The 20564-nt window shown below is 46.6% G+C and overlaps 1 protein-coding gene across 1 annotated transcript in view; it reads left to right on the plus strand.

The window, feature by feature from the left end:
• The first annotated feature begins 299 nt into the window (after positions 1 to 299).
• The window catches only part of ZCCHC2 (zinc finger CCHC-type containing 2), a 45859-nt gene continuing 25594 nt past the window's right edge, over positions 300 to 20564 (plus strand). Inside the window, 3 exon segments of the mRNA XM_043888975.1 lie at positions 300 to 1366; positions 16433 to 16544; positions 19049 to 19125. Of these exon segments, the coding sequence (XP_043744910.1) occupies positions 416 to 1366; positions 16433 to 16544; positions 19049 to 19125 (1140 nt within the window). The 5' untranslated portion in view covers positions 300 to 415.

Below are 20564 nucleotides of genomic sequence, written 5' to 3' on the forward strand. Positions count from 1 at the left end.
GCCCGCAAGCGTCTCCGCCCGCCCGGCCGCTCCTCCTCTTGTCGCCACCGCCCGGTCAGCACCGGCTCGCGAAGGGACCGCTCAGGCGCCGCCGGCCCGGCCCTACGCGGACGACCAGAGAGAGGGAGGCGGACGGAGGACACGCTCGTTAGCTCGCTCCCGACCGCGCCCGGGTTCCCAGAGGCGGCGCAGAGCCCGGGGGGAGGAGCCGCCGCGGGCACGCCCCGCCCCCGGCCCGGGAAGACACCGCCCGCGGCCCCCCGCGCCGGCCGAGACCCGCCCCCGGCCCGGCCCGGCCCCGGCGGCATGGAGGGGCCCTGCTCCTGACGGCCGCCCGCCGCCGCCGCGGCCCCCGTCCCGCCCCCGGCCCCGCCCTCCCGCCCCCGCTCGCATGTCCGCGCCGCCGTAGCCGAGGATGCTGAGGATGAAGCTGCCGCTGAAGCCGACGCACTCCGCGGAGCCGCCGCCCGAGGCTGAGGAGCCTGAGGCAGACGCGCGGCCGGGCGCGAAGGCGCCTCCGCGCCGCCGCCGCGACTGCCGCCCCCCGCCGCCGCTGCCGCCGCCTTCGGGCGCGCCGCGGGGACCCCCGCCGCCACCGCCGCCGCCGCCGCCGTCCCGGGGGCTCGGGCCGCCTGTTGCTGGCGGGGCGGCGGCGGGGGCGGGCATGCCGGGCGGCGGCGCGGGGCCCGCGGCGGCGGCGCTGCGCGAGCAGGAGCGGGTGTACGAGTGGTTCGGGATGGTGCTGGGCTCGGCGCAGCGCCTAGAGTTCATGTGCGGGCTGCTGGACCTGTGCAACCCGCTGGAGCTGCGCTTCCTCGGCTCGTGCCTGGAGGACCTGGCGCGCAAGGACTACCACTACCTGCGCGACTCGGAGGCCAAGGCCAACGGCCTCTCGGACCCGGGCCCGCTGGCCGACTTCCGAGAGCCCGCCGTGCGCTCGCGCCTCATAGTCTACCTGGCGCTGCTGGGCTCGGAGAACCGCGAGGCCGCCGGCCGCCTGCACCGCCTCCTGCCCCAGGTGGACGCGGTGCTCCGGAGCCTGCGCGCGGCCCGGGGCGAGGGCTCGCGGGGCGGCGTGGAGGACGAGCGCGGCGAGGAGGACGGCGGCGGCGAGGAGGACGACGCCGAGAAGGACGGCTCCGGCCCGGAAGGCGGCGGCGCCGCGCCCCGGCCGGGCGGCGGGCTGGGGCTCAGGGCCCAGGAGGAACTGCTGCTGCTCTTTACCATGGCCTCGCTGCACCCGGCCTTCTCCTTCCACCAGCGCGTCACCCTGAGGGAGCACCTGGAGAGGCTCCGCGCCGCGCTCCCCGGGGGCCCCGAGGACGTAGAGGCGGCGCCGGGCCACTTGGCTGGCGCCCGGGCCCAGGTAAGGCGCGCCGGCCTCTCCGCGCGCGCGCAGCGGTCCCCGCGGCCTCCGCTCCCCGACGACCCCCGGCCGGGCCGACCCCTACCCCGGTCCCGGGACTGATGTGCGTTCGGCCGGGCCGCTCAGTCCCACTCCCCTCACACACAAACACACACACACACACACACACACACACGAGCACCCGCCATAACAGAATGCTCTGGAAGTCTCGTCCCGCTGCGGTTGCCCCGGAAGCCCGGAGCTCAGCCCGGCCCTCGGACGCGGGCTCTCGGGACCTTTCGGCCCCGACATCTCCGTCGGGGCTGCGGAGCCCGGGCCGGCCGCCGCCCCGCCGCCTGGCGCTCCGCCCGCGCGTCCCGAGGCCCAGCTCGCCCCCCGGGGGAGGCGGCCCCAGACGCGCTCCCGGCGCGCTCCGCGGTGGCCTGAGGTAAAGCGGGTCGTTGGTTCTTTTGGCTCCTGCTCAGAGAACTTGATGTTCTCAGAAAAAAAGTCAGAGGTGTGAAATGACTCAAATCAGTTAGGTCGTCGGGCAGGTTGTCTGGGTAGGGAAACGTCCCCTCGGGCGGTTCTGGTGCCCTTTGCCCCCGGCCAGTCCGGCTTCTAACGGGTTTGAGTCGTGTCTACACGTTTGGGTCCGGCGATGTTTGTGGGGCCTTTACTGAAGGCATAAATGGTTTCTAAAAAGTTACTGAACGCCAAAATGTAGTAGATGAGATTAAAGGCAAGTCCCTTGTCACAAACATGAAAGAAAATTTTATAAAGCCACGAAAGCAATTTAATAATCTGGGCCCAATATAAAGCCCTTGAGTGTGACAGTTTAGTGGAGCAAGTTGCTTTTATTTAGAGTAAAGACTGTACAGTAAGTTTATTTTCGTGGTTCACGATTATTTAAAAAGTATTTATTTGGATGCCATGTTTTTCAGCTTTAGGAGATCTCCAGGATGATATATTGGAAAGCGAGATTTTTTTCACTCCTTACTTGAAAGTTCTTTCAGCTTATATATCTGCTGTCATTCAGACTAAAACTGGGCATTATATCTCGCCAATGGCGGTGTGGACTCAATACCCATAGAATCAAAGGAACCTAGGAGGTGGAAAGGATTTAGTGATAATCTAGGCTGAGCCCCTCCTTTTAGAAAGGAGGCGTCAGTGAAGTGACTAACCCACTTTAGGACATACTTTATCAAACTGGGACGTATTAATGCTAGTATCCAGAATTTTGGCGAGCATGAAATATTCCAGTGTCTCATACAACTGTGTATACTGCACTCTTCAGCCTACTAATTCCAAAAAAAAATCCTATGTGCCCATTATTAAGTTTAAAGAAGCAAGCCTGAACTTTGAAGCAGTACTTACATATCTTACCCCCAAAATTCCTGTATATATTGTAAAGATAACTTTAGCGTGTAGATATAAGGAAAATGTCTCATAGTGGAGCAGTTTATATTATTGCATTCTTATTCCAACAAGGGTAACCGACTTCTGGTTTTAACTGCAGTGTTTTTTCTCCCTTTAAATTTTGCTTATAATGCGAGTGTTGTAAGGGGACGAGACAAGGACAGAGATGCGTTCAGAGCGCAGCAGTGAAATTTTTATGTCGACCGCGGCGTGTGGCCTTTCAGTGAGTGCCGGGAAGAGTGGACAGTGAGGCTGGGCATGCTGCCACGAGTTGGAGCGCATCGTTACTTCTCAGACGGTGCCTGTGTCGTGGCCGTCCGCGGGAGCGGGGTAGATCACAGGGCACACGCCTTCAGGTGACACTGAACGCCATTTGTGGACGTCGGTGGCCTGGCGAGCGTTTCCTCTCCCGTGGTTGAGGGTTGCTGTGACAGATCACCCCGTCTTACTTGGCTGTTGCTGCCCCGCACTTGTCAGCGCGACTCCGAGCCCCTCAGCCGTGGCCGCCTCTGGCCCTGAGGACGTGCCCGCGGGTGTTCTGCTGCTAGGCCGCCCCGAGAGGCGGCTCGAGGGGGTCTCTGCACTTCAGCCCTTCCGCTCGCGGTCTTGGCCGCGGTTGCCTGTGGAGGGAGGGCCTACCCCGGAGTCCGCAGGGAGGCGCCGGGGCTCGCGACCGAGAGCAGCGCGCGCACGCGCCGCCGAGGACCGGCGGACGGCGGGGAGGGGAGGGGGGTGTCCGCGGGGCCCCGCCCCTCCCCCGCCCTGCAAGATGGCGGCCGCGCGCCTCCCACGTGACCGGCGCTGGCCCCGCCCCCGGAGGTGCGCTGCGCCGCCTTGCGGGGGCACGGGGTTTCTCTTTGGCGTCGGCTGGGCGAGGTGGGGACCGGGTCGGCCAAGAGCCCTGGGGAGGGTTTGCTCTGGGACAGGCGGAGGCGGGTTTCGTGGCAGCCGCCTTTTGTCCAGAAGTAACCTTTTAGGCCTATCCTTGTAACTTTTTAATTGCCCAGCAATAATTCTATTTCTCTACTGTCTAAAATGTCATCCATACTATCAATAAATGGATGAAGTAGAACTAATTTTCTTTTTTCTCTTAGAGTAAGAGCATACTAGTCCAGAATAGTGTTCCTGGCTCTTCCAGGATTTGTATCCAATTCATAATATGCTGCAGTTTCTTGTTAAATTTTTAAAACTAATGACATTTACTGGTAGAACTTGTATTTCAGTGCGAATTTTAATTCTAGTCGTATGCTTTAAAGCTGACCCAGGCTCAGCAACTGTTTGTTTAGTGGCATAAGGTCGTTACGATGTCAGTAAAAGTGACAAGTCCACAAACACTACTAGAGTGTAGGTCATTTTAGAAAAATGGAGATTTAACAAGCATATTTTTATTTTTAAAAGAAACATTTCTAGAGTTTTCCTACATGATTTGGATGTTTTCAGAGTAAATGTTACATAGGGTTACAACTTAAATGTTGGCCTTGCTTTTAGAAGACTTGTGGGTGAAGTTCATGTTCAAAATGTTGGCCTTGCTTTTAGAAGACTTGTGGGTGAAGTTCATGTTCAAAATGTTGGCCTTGCTTTTAAGAGACTTGTGGGTTAAGTTCATGCTCGTCACAGCTGCAGTGAATTGCCAGCCACTGGCATAAAATTCAACAACTGGCCCAGTTTGCAGTAGTGAAAATTACTCACTAACGATGTTCTAGGAAATTTGTGTGATTGATGCGGGTCAGGTGTTAATGAAATGAGGTACTGCATGTGTAGCAAGCTGAAAAAAACTGGTATTAAAATGGGCCCAATATTTATTATTAGGAACACAGGTATAAATGGTATGTTAGCAATAGCAACAAGAATGTTTTTAAATTAGGTACTTAATGATCAAGTTTTTGTGTTTTTGGCTGTGCTGGCTTTTCGTTGCTGCGCAGGCTTTCTGTAGTCGCAGTGAGCAGGGGCCGCCCTAGTTGTGGTGCGTGGGCTTCTCATTGCGGTGGCTCTTTTGTGGCAGAGCGCGCGCTCTGGGCTCAAGGGCTCAGCGGTTGTGCACACCGGCTTAGTTGCTCCCTGCCCGTGGGATCTTCCCGGACCACGGGTGGAACCCATGTCCCCTGCATTGGCAGTCAGATCCTTCCAGGGAAGTCCGTGATCAAGTATTTTTAAAAGGTACTAGTCTTGTTACTGTTTCATTGAAAAGATGAAAGACAGGCAAGGTTCCTGTCTCTGCATACTTATTACAGACCCTCTGTTTATGAAAATGGATCCTCTAGTTCTGGAGGTTTAGCCCCCAGTTAGTGACACAAAGATGAAAAGAGTTAAAATTACTATGGTAATAGTCGTTAGTGCTTAATGTTGTTGGTATGGCCATGTTTCTCTGGAGATTGTTTTCAGTATCCTCAAAAGTTAGTTGTTTGGCAAATAGTGATAATGTTTGAATTAAAGATAGAAACTGAACATTTATGTTAGTAGTATTATAGCAGATAGCATTTAGTGTTATTTAAGCTCACACACCAAAAAAAAAAAGTGACCATGTGTCCTTTACTTTAAAAAAAAAATCGTTGAAGATACTTAAAAGGAAAACTTGGCAAAATTGTTTTTTTGTTATACTTTTATATATATGCTTTTTTATATATAACAAGTATACTTTGTTATACTTGTTATACTTGGCAAAATTGTTATACTTTTTCATAGTATAGGCTAATTAGATACATTGTACTTGACAAAACAAGTACCTCAACTAATTTTAATAATACAGATAACATGTTGATAGTGTTAGGACCTAAAAAAGAAAACTCTTTTGGGAAGAGTTTTAGCATAAGTGCTCCTATCCTGGATGACGTGGATGTGTCTGGCAATCAGAATCCTAGTGAGAGCCTTGAACTGAAATGAGACTGGGGAGGTTAGTGTGCAGATGTCAGTTGTTGCTGTATTAGGCCCTAAAAAGATGCCTTCCAAAAATGACATTTGAAAAGAACAACTCCACTGCTTACAGTAATAAAACCTTTATTTAATTTGTTGTCCACTGCTGGGAGCTTTTACAGTGACTCGGGTCCCTGGAGCAGTGGGCAATGTCTGAGAAGGCTTTTTTCACTCTTATCTGAGGGATAATAATAGTACTTACGTTAGATTGCAAGGGTTAAATGAATGAGTACTTGTGGAATGATGTACATGATTTTCAATAAGTGTTAGCAGTTATTAATGAAAGTTAAACCTTCTTGGGAAGGTGCTGAAGAGACCTGACTGTGGCACCTACAAACTGAGAGCAGGGAGTAGAGCTAGTCGTGACTTTTACAGGAAATTTTAGGTTGGTTTGGCTGCATCGAGGAATCAAAACAGTTCAGTTAATAAATGCCTTCTGGGAGAGGCTTTTAGAAGATCTCAGTTAAGCAGTAATTATTTTCATAGCAAATGGCAGCTATTGGGTATCCTCCCCCAGTTACTTAATTTTTCTCTGCAGTGGTTTTCTGAGGCAAGGAGAATCGGGAAACTTTCACTCATACTGTAAGTTAATATACCATTAACTTCTCTCCAAATTAGCTAATGTAATATACATATATTTTTTAAAATTTATCTTTTGTGGGGATTTTTTTGTGGGATGGGGCAAGAATTGTGGTGTTCACTTCAGTCACTCAGTCGTGTCCAACTCTTGGGCGACCCCATGGACAGCAGCACACTAGGCTTCCCTGTCCATCACCAACTTCCAGAGCTTGCGCAAACTCACGTCCATCAATTTGGTGATGCTGTCCAACCATCTCATCCTCTGTCGTCCTCTTCTCTTCCTGCCTTCAATCTTTCCCAGCATCAAGGTCTTTTCCAGTGAGTCGGTTCTTTGCATCAGGTGGCCAAAGTATTAGAGTTTCAGCTTCAGCATCAGTCCTTCCAATGAATATTCAGGACTAATTTCCTTTAGGATGAACTGGTTGAATCTCCTTGCAGTCCAAGGGACTCTCAAGAGTCTTCTCCAACACCACAGTTCAAAAGCATCAATTCTTTGTCACTCAGGACTGAGAGGTTAACTCTTCGAAGATATTTTGCAGTTCTGTTAAGTTGTATAATTTTTTCATTTATTTCAGAGTACAGACTGGAATCCATAAATAATTTAACTTTTTTATACTTTTTTAAAGAACCTATACATTGGCTGATTTTTAAACCTAATGTTTTTGATCTTCCTGAGTAATAGCGTAATTTTTTCTTTTTTTTTTTAAAGAAAAGCAAATAAAGCCTGCACTACCCTCAAAGCAGACTGAGCTTCGCTTTTATCAACTCTCCCTCCCATTGTGGAGGACCATGTCACAGTTTTCTTTATGGTCCAATTCTCACATCCATACATGACCACTGGAAAAACCATCACTTTGACTAGACTTTGTTGGCAAAGTAATGTTTCTGCTTTTTAATATGTTGTCTAGGTTAGTCATAGCTTTTCTCCCAAGGAGCAAGCATCTTTTAATTTCATAACTGCAATCACCATCTGCAGTTGTAAAGGCTGTGAAAGGCCTTGAAGAGTGAGAGCCATGTTTAGTAGAGCACTGGACCGGAGGCTTACGTTCCAGCTGTACCGCTTCCCTTGTGATATTAACCAGGCCACTTAAATCCCTGAGCCTCAGTCTTATCTGTGAAATGGAAACAATAACTTCTGTTTAAGGTTATGGTGTTTGCATTAGGGAGACAAAATGATTCAAATTGTCTTGAGCACAAATTCTATGAGTATAATACTTAATGCCTTTTCTTTTCCACTAAGATGCAGCCATTCAGATTGATACAGAAATTGTTTTCAGGAATAGGTTTTTTTTTTTTCTTAATAAAAAGTCTATATGGTATAGTATAGAAAATACTATACACTATAGTAATATAGAAAATATGCTCTATTACCACATCTCTAAATTGGTGTTCCAGGAAGGTAATTAATTAAGCTGGTGTGTAAGACACATTTCAGACAGTTTTGTTAGTTCTTACGTTGTTAAGATCTGATAAGCTACAGATAAGCCCAAAGGAAGCATTTCTCTGGGTCACAGATCATTAAAATTTGGGTTATCATGAACTCCCTTGGAAATGTAATCTACTTAAATTTTTTTTCACATTTAGTTAGGATAATGTAAAGGGCTCAGACAGTAAAGAATCCTCCTGCAATGCAGGAGACTTGGCCTCCATCCTTGAGTCAGGAAGATGCCTTAGAGAAGGGAATGGCTACCCACTCCATTATTCTTTCCTGGAGAATTCTGTGAACAGAGGAGCCTGGTGGGCTACAGTCCATAGGGTTGTGAAGAGTCGGACAGGACTGAGTGGTTAACTCTTCAAAGATATTTTGCAGTTCTGTTAAGTTGTATAATTTTTTCATTTATTTCAGAGTACAGACTGGAATCCATAAATAATTTAACTTTTTTATACTTTTTTAAAGAACCTATACATTGGCTGATTTTTAAACCTAATGTTTTTGATCTTCCTGAGTAATAGCGTAATTTTTTCTTTTTTTTTTTAAAGAAAAGCAAATAAAGCCTGCACTACCCTCAAAGCAGACTGAGCTTCGCTTTTATCAACTCTCCCTCCCATTGTGGAGGACCATGCCATCACAGGGCTCCTGTCCCTCACAGAGAGTGCTCTGTTGCACAGGCTGCCTTCGTCCGGGCTGGTGAACGGTCACTCCAGAAGGGCAGTGCCTCGTCGGGTGTTTGTTTCAGGTGCTACAGCTGCTGGGCGCTCAGCAGTCCTCGTTGTGTTCTTCCTGTGCTCCAGAGAACACTTGGTTTAATGCCCTTTGAAATATCTCAGTTCATTAGGCATGTTTAATGCTCATTCAAGAAATAATTTGAGATCACTTTGGCAAGTTGTTTGGTCTTTCCAAGTTTCAGACTGCTTTGAATAGAAGAGGGATCCCCTCACCGTTTATTGCAAAGAACTGCTGTGAAGGTGAACATGGCAACATACATGGAAACAGATGATAAACACACGTGAGATGGGTCAGCTCGTCAGTGGGTGGTTCCAGGGGTGGATTGTGAAGTTTGGTTGTAGTGGATAAACAGAAATACAGAAGCCTGAAGAGAAAACAGGGGTTGGGTTGCATAGGGTCTTGAAGGTCAGATGAAAGAAACTGGTTTGCAGTGAGAGCAGGTGAGAGTTTGTATGTCTTCCTGAAACGTTAATTGTCCCTTTACATTCATATGTGTGATAAGAATGCATCACTGATTTGTTAAAAAATAAAAATAAAAAACAGACATCTTCCAAACTCATCCAGTTTTCTCAGTGATTCCATTACATTTCTGGTCACTCTGATTGGCTTGGTAACCTTAATCCCTTTCCTTCGTAAGCTGAATCTACCCTTTTCTCCTTCTTGTTGACAGCATTCTCTTTGAGGACTTGATCTCCACTTCCCTTTCAGCCTCCCCACCTCTTAGCTGCTGGATACCACTGCCAGACCCATCTTCCTAAAGCAGTGTTTCATCATACCACGTGACCCGTGGAGCCTGGTCTCCAGTAGGTCTTGGGACTCACATACCATCTCCCGCTTCTCCTGCTCACTGTGGTTTTGTTCAAGGCTGACTCATGCTGTCACCTCTTGCGTGGTGGTGTTTCGAATTGTCCCTGTGGTAATCTTGTAAGTCTTTGCTGCCTCTGCCTTCCAGTAGCCTGTATATTCTCTGTTACAATTTTGGTACTTATCCTGTGATTTTTTTTTTCTGTGTTTTAAAAAAAAAAATTTACTTTGAATTATTTTTAACTTAAGATCCAGGAGGGAAGGTCAATCTTACAAGTTGCACAAAGGCTCATGTATCACATTTCATTTTTTTTTGGTCAGCATTGCATATATCATAAGTGCTTAGTCAAAATTTCCTATCCTTAGAATATTGCAAATAGTGCTCTGAAAAATACCATTATGACTGATTACTGTAAGACAGAGTGCATCAGGCGGTGATTTTTTTCCTTTGTTTGATAAATTATCAGTTACTTTGTTATTTGCAGCCATGCAGTATATGTGCACAGTATAGATAGGCACAGTTGTTTTGGAAATAATACAAGGAATTGTTTGTTTAGATAGCATGGAACAGTATAGATTTGAACTGAAGCTTCAATGAGTGAATGCTGAATAGTTGTGCTTATTAATTATTCTTTCAAAATCAGGCCATGCGTACTTTACTCCTTAAGTTAACTAATAAGCTTTTGTGTATGGGGGTGGTGCACGTTGGTGCAAACCTATGGGTGATGTTTTGATAGGATGAGAAAAGTCACAAGTGGCAGGTTGTCTTCTTTGGGTTGTTGTAGTCATTGCTGTCTGGTGTTGCTCTCCAGTCTGTGGTTTGCTTTCGGGTAGGGAGCCTGATGGGAAACTGAAGTGTGGCACTTTGCTTATGGGGCTTCCAGGGTGGTACTCTGGTCAGGAATCCGCCTGTCCGTGCCGGAGACACGGGAGACAGGTTCCATCCCTGGTCGGGCATGGCAGCCCACTCCAGTGTTCTTGCCTGGAGAATCCCATGCACAGAGGAGCCTGGCAGGCTGCAGTCAGTGGAGTCACAGAGTCAGACATGACAGAGCACACACGTGATCTTGCTTATGATCTGAAAGTTAAGAACTTTTGGTCACTCAGGTGAACAATTTTATAACCTAAGATGTATGGAGCTTTTATGTTTCTTGTTAGGAATGTTTAAATTGGGATAGTTAGAAACATAATGTTTCCTTGGTATAATTGATTTTTGTTTTGGGTATCAAATGATTTTAAGTTGTCCAGTGGTCCTGGGAGGAACACCGTGGTCGTGTGTGAGCCAAAGTGCTGTCGTGTTTGGAGAAGACGTCCTCAGGGAAGAGGCCATCTGCTGATGGGTCGGGGGGTGGTTTGGAGAAGGTGCCTTTTGTACTTGGTGGAGGTAAACACAAGGCCTGATTCAGTGTTTCCTGACACTAATCATCATTGAGCTTTCTGTCACTTTCTGTCAAGGATCCTTCCTCAGCTTTATGAGCGTTTTGGTGGAGAACACTTCTCCCCTGGGGATGAAGGCTGTGGTTCAGTTAGGAGTCCCTGCAGTGCTGTTGGCTGTCGGGGTCCTGAGCCCAGGCTCACCTCCCAGCAAGACCTGCTGGTGTCCCCTGTGGGGAGGGGATGTGAAGGAAGGGGCAGTTGACATACACGGGCTGGAAGGCGGGGCACAGCCTTACTCGACCCTTTGGGTCTCATGCTCACGGATGTGTGTTCCTCAACTCACCCAGAAACGTTCTGACAAAGTGGGGATCTAAATGTCTGGGAGCTGCCAGCCCAGGGATGGAGCAGTTCCGGATTCAACCTCCTTGTTGTTCAGACTCTTAGGTTGTGTCCGACTCTGCAACCCCACGGACTGTAGCCCTCCAGGCACCTCTGTCCATGGGATTTCCCAGGCAAGAACACGGGAGTGGGTTGCCATTTCCTCCTCCAGGGGGTCTTCCCCACCCAGGGGTCAAACTTGTGTCTCTTGCATCTCCTGTCTTGGCAGGCGGGTTCTTTACCACTGTGCCCAGAAACACACAGGGTGCTTCATGAGGGAAACCTCAGGCTGTTTCTGGGTAAACTGCTGCCTTGCTTCTTTCCTTCTCCGCTCCCTGCCTCCCTGGTCAGATTCCACATCAGCGTTCTTTCTGCTAGTTCTTCCCTGAAGAACTGCAAGTTCAGTTCTCTAAAAAAGACAATGGCATCGACAGTTTTAATGTTTGGTGTTTGTTTTTTGTAATAAATTCAGAGTTCCCCCAAACACACACAAACTTGCAGTGAATCAAGTTTCCCCTCCATCCTATTCGACCACCCACCTCCAGCCACGCCTACTGTGGTCACACAAGTGGCGTCCTCAGCTCACCCGGGTCGTAGTGGGAAGAACTGGGGGTCGGGTCTGGGCTGTGGGCTGCGGTGGCCGGCTGTGGACACGAGGTCAGTGCGTAGCTTAGCCCCTGCCCCACTCTCAGCAGCTAGGTCGCGTTTACCCACACTTTTAACAGTGAATCTGCCACACTTGTCTTGCTGAGTCATCTTTTTCACACGTTTCTAGTTAAACAGTGAGTTACATAGGAAGTGAGTCCAGGGTCATAGCAGAAATCATGGCATACTGTTTCTGAGCTGCTGGCTCACTGGTCTCCCTCCTTTCTGCCCTGCTGGGTCGGTTTTGTTCTTTGTGGCATAACTTTAATACATTTGGCGTCCACGTTTCTCTTCCACTAGAACTTACCCTTCATCAGATGCACTAGGTTGATTCAGGGCGCTCCTTTGGGTTGGGTTACACTGTTTTCACTGAGGAAAGATGAGACAGATGTCTGCCTTTCCCCCACATCCTCTCAATTGAAGAGACAGACAGTAAATAGTTCTTAACTTTGCCTCAGCTTCTTCCCTCTTCTACCAAAATAGATGAAATTTGACATCTCAGTAGTGTTTCTAATAGTGAATCATTTTCTGACATTCAAAAAAAGACTTTCTATGAATCTTGCTTAGATGATAGCATATACTTGAGGTACAACCCTGGTTATTTAAAGAGAATTTACCATGTAGAACTGTATCAGATTACCTCCAAACTTAGTGACTTAAAGCAACAACCATTTTTTTCTTAGTTTCATGTCTCATAATTCTGTGGGCCAGGAATTCAGACAGGGAGCTGACAGCAAGAGCGACTTGTGTCTGCTGCAGACTGTCCAGACACACAGCTGGCGGCTGCCGGCCTCCCCTGCCTCGCCTCTCTCTGTGTGTCTCTGGGGAACCACCGCTCCTGGAGGCCTGGGGTCCCGGAGCAAGTGTTCCCAGAGGCCCAGCGGCAAGGCTTCTACGACCCATCTCAGCCACTCCAGAACAGCTCTCCACCCCATCCTCCTGGTTAGGCCTGTCTCTGAAGGCGGTCCAGATCCACGGGCTGGGGACTTATACTCACGTTTCAGCAGGAGGAGTAGGCACAGTATTTTGGGCTATGTTTACCACAAAAACTTCATAGGGTTTTGTTGTCATATACTGAGGTTAAATTCTCAGTCTGATTTGATGAGTGTAAAAATTTGACATTCGTAAGTTTAATATAAAAAAAAAATCTGCTTTTTTTTTTTGCCTTTTTTCTTAGAATGTCTTGGTATTTTAAGATGTGCAGTCTGCATCAAAGGACAAGAGAAAATGTATAGAACATTGGTAGATGTGCTGGAATAAAGTCTATCAGGTTAGACCTTTGTTAAAGTAACCTGAGACCTGCGTGATCTTTGCTCTAATGATGTTGTTCTCAGAGAAGGGTCTTCTTGGAACTGCCCAGTCAACTTGACTGTTTCACAGACTTTCCTCACATTTAAGAGATCTCTAGTAATTGTAGTGGATCTGCATGTGTAAAAGTGAAGTCTGAGCAGTCTTTTAGAATAAGCAAGATATGTTACATGACACGTGGATTTGAGTTAACCAGGAGCACGCCACAGGTCAGAAGCAGCTTTCTGAACTCAGATGAGCTACCTCAGTAGGAAGGAGAGGGCACACACACAGCAGGGCTGTTTTTGTTCCTGCACATATTTTTGTCAGCTTAGGGTTTTTAAAATCTGTCATCTTCCCAGCAGAGAAAAATTCTCCCATTTTCCACTTGGTCCTGACCCTTTTCCTAAAATGCTGATTCTTGCGTGTCATCTGCGTTGCATTTGCATGGGAATCTGAACCCAGTAGAGCGCGGGCACTGTCCCTCCCTGCAGGATCCCGGTAGGCCGGTGGCTCTTAGGGTTTATGGTGCCTCTGCCTGCACACAGGAAAGCGAGGAGACGGGGGACCAACAGCGGCTCCTGCTGGGGTCTCTGTAGGCCTGAGAAAGAGATTCAATTTTGGTTAAATTAATAAAATTTAAAATTTTCTAGTTTTTAAAACCTAGTCGAAATGACTGTATAGCAGTGATATTTGCTGGGACTCAGTGTTGGGAGGAGGGGCAGAAAGTTTAATTAGTAGATATTTCATGAGTCAATGAACTTTGGTCCTTGGATAGGAATTCACATTTCATTTTTCTGCCTACGTTATTAAACTAGGAGGCTTTTGACTTAGTTGTCAAATTGTGTTCTTCAAAGTAACTTTAGACTTTAAAAATGATTCCATACAGCTGTTTCAGTACAAAATTTATGGAGGCAATGTGATAGAACTATTCTTAATTTTTTTTATTCTGGTGAAATATATATGAGTCCTAAGTCGCTTCAGTCATGTCCAACTCTATGCAATCCTTTGGACTGTAGTCTGCCAGGCTTCTCTGTCCATGGATTCTCTGGGCAAGGATACTGGAGTGGTTGCCATGACCTCCCCAGGGGATCTTCCCCACCCAGGGTTCAAACCTAAGTCTCCTGCATCAGTAGGCAGGTTCTTTACCACTACATATAACAAAGTGTGCTGTTTTCACGTTTTTTGAGTGTACGGTTCAGTGGCATTCACATTGTTGTGCAACCACCACCACCATCTGTCTCTGGAACATTTCTTTTATCCCAAACTGAGACTGTATCCATTAAGCCGCTACTCCATCCCCAACTCTCTGAAGCCCCTGGTTAGAACCACCGTCCTGTCTCCACGAATTTGACTATTCTGCTGCTGCTGCTGCTAAGTCACTTCAGTCGTGTCCGACTCTGTGTGACCGCATAGACGGCAGCCCACCAGGCTCCGCCATCCCTGGGATTCTCCAGGCAAGAACACTGGAGTGGGTTGCCATTTGACTACTCTAGGGTACTGCATATAAGTGGAATCACACAGAATCTGCCCTTTTGTGCCTGGCTTATTTCACTTAGCATAATGCCCTCAAGATTCACCCATGTGTCAATTTTATGCCTTCCTAAGGCTGAGTAATACTCAGTTGTACGTATATCTTATTTTGTTTGTTCATCCATGGACTTTTGAATAGTCCACCTTTCAGCTGCAGTGAACACTGGAGTACTGATTACCTGCTTGGGTGTCTGCTTTCAGTTCTTCCGGGTATATGGCTAGGAGTGGAATTGCTGGATCATACGAAGATTTTGTTTTTCTTTTTTTTTTTAGTAACTTTTACGGTAGCTGCACTGTATACATTCCTACCAGCAAGGCACAAGGGCTCCAATTTCCCCCCGTATTCACCATTACTTGTTGTCTGTTTTTTGGATAGTAGCCTTTCTGATGGGTATGAAGTGGTATCTCATTGTAGTTGTGCTTTGCACTTCCCTAATGAAAACTGTTTTTTCTTATATAGTTTTGCATTCATTTATTTTTAATGGTGTTATTTTTTATTTATGAGCCACATATGAACAATATGGAATATACTCTTAAGAAATGGTTGACCTGTTCAGCTAACCTTCCAATTAACACAAGTATTTAAGAGGATTACAGTGCTTTATTTATATTGATTTTTGAAGTATTTATAGCAGATTTAGGCCAATGTGGTTGTATTACTTTGTAGTAAATGATTATATGGTTTGGGTTAGGAAATACATGATTCTGTTATTGTTAGAAGAATTCTTATGTCTGCGTTTTTGTTTTTTTTTCAATAATATTGAAAGTTGGTGAGTGCCATTCAAAAGTTGGGTGCTGACTTAAGAGGTTGATGTTCTCCTTCTTAAGTGTTTCTCTGTAGACAGTCTTTATTTCCTTGGGTTTTTAGAAGACAACACACCATGAGGCTAAAGCTTAGCTCCCAAGGCGATCTGTTATGATGCCCTATTCTAGGAATAGAGCCGTCAACCAACGGCGCACACTCACTGACAGGCCGGGAGGCGTGGTCAGACTACAGAGCAGAATATTTTAAATTAGAATTCTCGGAAAGTTTAAGGTCTTCTGTTTACTTCATTTTTTTATATAATTAAAAAATTAATGTATATTCTTTATTGCAGATTTGTAATATTATAATTAGCTCCTGTAACAGATAATTTTGGTCTGAATAGTGTTTTGAGATTCTGAACATGAAGGGGAGGATAAGGCATGAATTCTGATATAGATCTGTTATAAAGCTATTTTAATTTTTGGCTTACCCAGTGGGTTATAGTAACAATATATTGGGTTGGTCAAAAGGTTCGTTAATATTTTTCTATAACATCTTAACAGAAAAATTGAACTTTCTGGCCAACCCAATCCATGACGGTGTTTGAATTCTGAGAGCCATGTGTAAGATTGGCAAGCTCTTCATGACTCCAAGTAGCATTTCTAGGGATAAAACTTAGTCTAGTTCACTAATGGTAGAGCACCTAGTTGATATTAGATGGTTTAGTATTAACAGTAAACTCATTGTCCACACACATTCTTGTTTAGATTTGTGGACTGATGATAGCCTTAAAAATTTTTTTTCCTAACAAAGCATCTTGTTGGACTATCACTAAGACCAAGTAGTGAATAAAAAATTGCATAAAAACATAAAAAATACAGATGCCCTTACATCTGGGGACTGCCATAAAGGGTACCATCCTTTTATATGTGATCATGGTTCACTGGGTACGGGATTGACATCATTGGCGATTCTGAATAGTAGTATGCTCTGTGTGCCCCCCAAACTGGGACAACTAAATAATTTATAGAATATTGCCGTTAAATGAAGATAAATATTGCCATCTCTTTTCCAAGTCTGGCACTGTGCCTTTCTGCTCTTAATGTGTAATCACCTATTTTATCTCTAAAATTGCTGTTGAAATTACTGCTGTTAAAAGTATCACTTTAATCTAGCTTATTTTTGTGGCATTCATTGTTCTTAGTCTCAGATGCAGACTAACCTGTGACCCCCCTCTCTCTAGAATGACTCGTCTCATGGTGATTATGTGCCAAGTCCCGAGGCCGGTTTAATAGAACAAGCCCCAATACCTCACGATGGACTTACTGTGGCACCTCACAGAACCCAGCGAGAAGGTATGTTGTATTTTTCCTAAACTTTAAACCATCTGTACGCAAGAAGATTGCAGAGTGCTTACTGACACTGGCTAACTCGCCCCCTTGCCCCTTTGTGGAGTACAGAGCTCTGTGGGTCCTGGGTGTGGCTCAGATACTGGTCCTCTGGCTTCCTTGAGTCTGCGTCTGGGCTCCGACTCCGCAGCCCCTGGCCCGCCCCAGCCCACGCTTATTGGTTCCGCCTTGTGGGCCCTTGTCTTAAATCTGGCTACATGCTTCTGGGGGGCAAAGACTTTAACCTCCCCCCAAAGTATCAGTACAGTGCTTTAGCTGTAGAATGTGCTCGAGGCCTACCGGAAAAGTTAATTTTACTGAAGTGCGCTGTCAGAGAGAAGAGATGGCTCACAGGCACATGCTTCCTGCTGCGATGCAGTTTTCAGGGCGTCTGGGTGGCGGAGTGAAAAGATGTGGCCCCTGACGAGAAGCGGGTGCCCACGTTCTCTTCCCTTACGTCTGGGGCCCGCTAACCTGCTGAGGGACAGTTTGGGAAGGGTGAGAGATGTGGTGGGCATCACACCCAGTTATAACAGCTTTGAATTGATGTCATTCTGTTTGCTTTTAGTTCCGATAACAATCCTTTTCATGTAATGCATTTTTCTTCACAGAGTAAAAACAGGTGTGAATGTTTTAAGGTTTAGAAAACATGTACATGACTGCTGCTTCTGTTCAGGATTACTGAATCCTGAACCGTAATCTGGGATCCTGCCTGGTCTGCTTCAGCCGGGCTCAGTGAGCCTGCAGTCACCTGAAGCAGAGTTTGGGTTTACAGTGAAGATCCGTTGTGGTGTTTTTTTTTTTTAAGATAAAATAAAAAGACTACATCAAAATGATAATAACTAACTGTAAGGTGGTACTTATAGATGGTTTTTCCTATATCTTTAACTTTTAAACAAATGTCCACAGTCCATGCTCTGCAGTTCTTTAATTTGAGAGTTGCAGGGCCTCCCATTATCAGCCATTCCTCACCCCGTGCCCTCTGCCTTCCTCATCTTGATTCTGATAGATCACAGCAGGTAGAAGTGAAATCAAGGCAAAGTCATAGCCACGTTCCTGTGCCCACACTGCCCTGTGGTCCCCTCTCTCAGCCTGTTTTCAGAAGTGGAGCTGCTTCATATTTCGGAACATTGATTAGTTCAGATCGTTTTTATTTAATAGCACCATCCTTCACATAATTGAATAGAGCAGCTTTTGGAAACAGCAGCACCCTCCCCCACCCACCCCCTGGCCTTGGACACGCGCAGCAGTTCTGAGCCACTGCAGGCTTCTCACCCCACCCGGCTTCTGTGGTGGGTTTGTCTCCATCCTCAACATTCTCATCCACCACGGGAAACTGGCCCAGAAGCAGGCCACCAAACACTAGACATTTGGAAAGTTAACACAAAATTCTGGTAATGGTGTCTCCTGGTGTCTGTTTACCAGCAGATTTCTGTAGTCTTATGATTCCTGCTTTCTCAGTGCCCACCTTCTGTGATCTATAGCAATCTTACTTCTTCCTGCACACTTCTGTTCCTTTGTATATTCTACTTCACCTGCTTTAACTTCTTCCTTTAAGGCAAAGTGAGTCCTTCCCTTTTCTTTCCCATCTCCTGTCCCCTGTGACTCCAGCTGTGACCTTGTGTTGAGTCACTTTCCTAACTTCTTCCCTGTGACCTTTATCATCTTCATTACGATTTCTTCTACTTATACCCTGAACAACAAAACTTTTTTTTCCTTAAGTCCTTATATTATGCTTAGTAGACTGGCTCTTTTCACTTTGTAAAGAGATGTACTTGCTAAGGTGGTAACTTCTACTGAAGGATGTATGAAATGAGGACTTTTGAGATTTGCACTTTGGCTTACTTCATGAGTGAGCTGATCATCTTATCTAGTTAAGCCACCAGTGTAATTTATGACCACTATTGTATAATAAATTGTGAGATGTTTTACTACAGTGAACCATCATAATTCATTACAATGTTAAGTTTGTGTTACCATTGCATGATAATTAAGGGTCACACTTGAGGGAAACAGTTTTTAAATTTTGAATTGGAAAGAAGTCTTTATCACTTTCCTATTACTTTTGAAGAGTTCCCCACCCCATTTAAAATTTTTTTCTAGTTTATACCTAATCTGCCTAAATAACCAAAAGACTTTAAAGTGCTGTATTTGTGGTAATTTGAATTAACAGTTTTGAAAACTCCTCTAGACAAGCAATCTTCACTGCAGGCACCTCTTATTATTTATCTTTGGTGCTTAGCAGAGTGCTTGAAACAACTTTAGGCACTCAGCATACTTGTAGATGTAGAAAGAAATGACTTGGTGGAGCAGCACATTGCTGTGCTTCTGGGTTTTTGGTTTTATCCCATGACTGAGGCTAGCAGTAAAGATGGAGATAAATAGCTTAACCGTGTGGCTGTGTCAGGTTGAATAACTGAAATGTGTGTCTAGTCTCTGTAGAACAAGTCAGCATGTTTTCTTTCTTTCAGCTGTACACATTGAGAAGATAATGTTGAAAGGAGTCCAGAGAAAAAGGGCTGACAAATATTGGGAGTACACCTTCAAAGTAAGCTACTCTCACCCAAAAAAGATACCTCACACTGTGTTCAATGATCTTTTGGAAGGAATGAAAATCGATCTTTGGAAAAACTAAACGGCAGGTTTGCTAACTTGAGAACAGCGGTACACGTCTGTTTGTCTGAATTAAGGGAATGTGCTGTCTTCAGTATATGCTGCATGGTGTGCCCAGTTTTTAAAAATGTGTCACATGAAGATTACTCTGACAGTTTTATTAAAAAGAAATAAGAGCCTTAGATTTAAGGCCTAAAAACATCTTCAGAAAGTGAAAGTGAAGAGTGAGCAGTATTTTGAATGTCAGGATGACAGGCGTCATCTTCTGTGGCGGTCTCTCCTTTGGCGTCTCTCCTCCTCTTCCTCTGAGGCTGCTGTTTCCGGGCCCTCGTGGCCTGGGGTGGTCTCTAGTTGCTCTGCTGTCCTCCTGTCGGCCCCACAGGATCTGACTGAGCGCAGAGCCCAGCGCTGTCGGTCCCCGTGGCTCCTCTTTGCCTGTGGCCTGTGCTGTGGACCCTCGTCCATGTCTGCCTCCTCCCTGCCAGCTGCACCGGCCAGCCCTGCTCTTCAGGCTGGGCCACCCGCGCTGGAGCTGCAGCGGGGAGGCCGTCTCTGTGCGCCTGCCCCTCACTTCCTTCTGGAGGAGCTGCCCGCCAGACGTCAGCGGTCCTGCCTCATGAAGTCGCTTCTGATCCTCCAGCAGAAGGTCTTCTCCTTCATCCCAGATGTACCGCCATCATCCCTTTCCCAGGTTCTTGTGCTTGGGTTACATGGTATTTCTTTCCAGAAGGCTGTCATCTCCGAGAGAGCAGGAATCATCATCCTCTGCATCTCACCGTGTCTGACTTGCCTAGTTTCGTTGAATAGGTTTTGGGACTGGCTTCTGCCTTCTGTAGAAGTATCCTCAATTTTCAAATTTTAAGTCCTCATCTCCACATCTCATCTACATTTTGTAACATTTGACGCCCGCCATTCTGCGCTCTTCACTCAGCTAGTCCAGCTCTCCTTTCGTTGCTGGAGCTCTTAGCTCGTTCCTTCCTTAAGGCCTTCATGTTCTCTGGCTCTGAACCATCTCTCTGCCCACAGACTTGGGTCCAAGATTGAGGCCCCCCCGCCCAGGTCACTCTTGGCACCCATCTCATGTGCAGCTCGCAGCCCCTGCTCCGTGCCCAGTGCGTCTGTGGAGCCCTGGTCACTGACGGAACTCTCTCTGCTCATGGGCTCTGGTCTGACTCCTGCCCTGGGCTCTGACCTCAGCCCACAGAGACTTTGCTGTCTTGTCCCCTCCGTATCCTCTCATAAGAAGAGTGTCTGACACAAGTAGCTGCTCTACGACCATTTGAATAATTAGAAGTCATTTAAAAGTTGTGCCCTGTTTATAAGGATATTTGTTTGAGGGTTGCTGGGTAAAATTTTGAGTGTATTGTTAAGTAT

Source organism: Cervus elaphus, chromosome 27 (genome assembly GCF_910594005.1).
Source record: "Cervus elaphus chromosome 27, mCerEla1.1, whole genome shotgun sequence".
Classification (NCBI taxonomy): domain Eukaryota; kingdom Metazoa; phylum Chordata; class Mammalia; order Artiodactyla; family Cervidae; genus Cervus; species Cervus elaphus.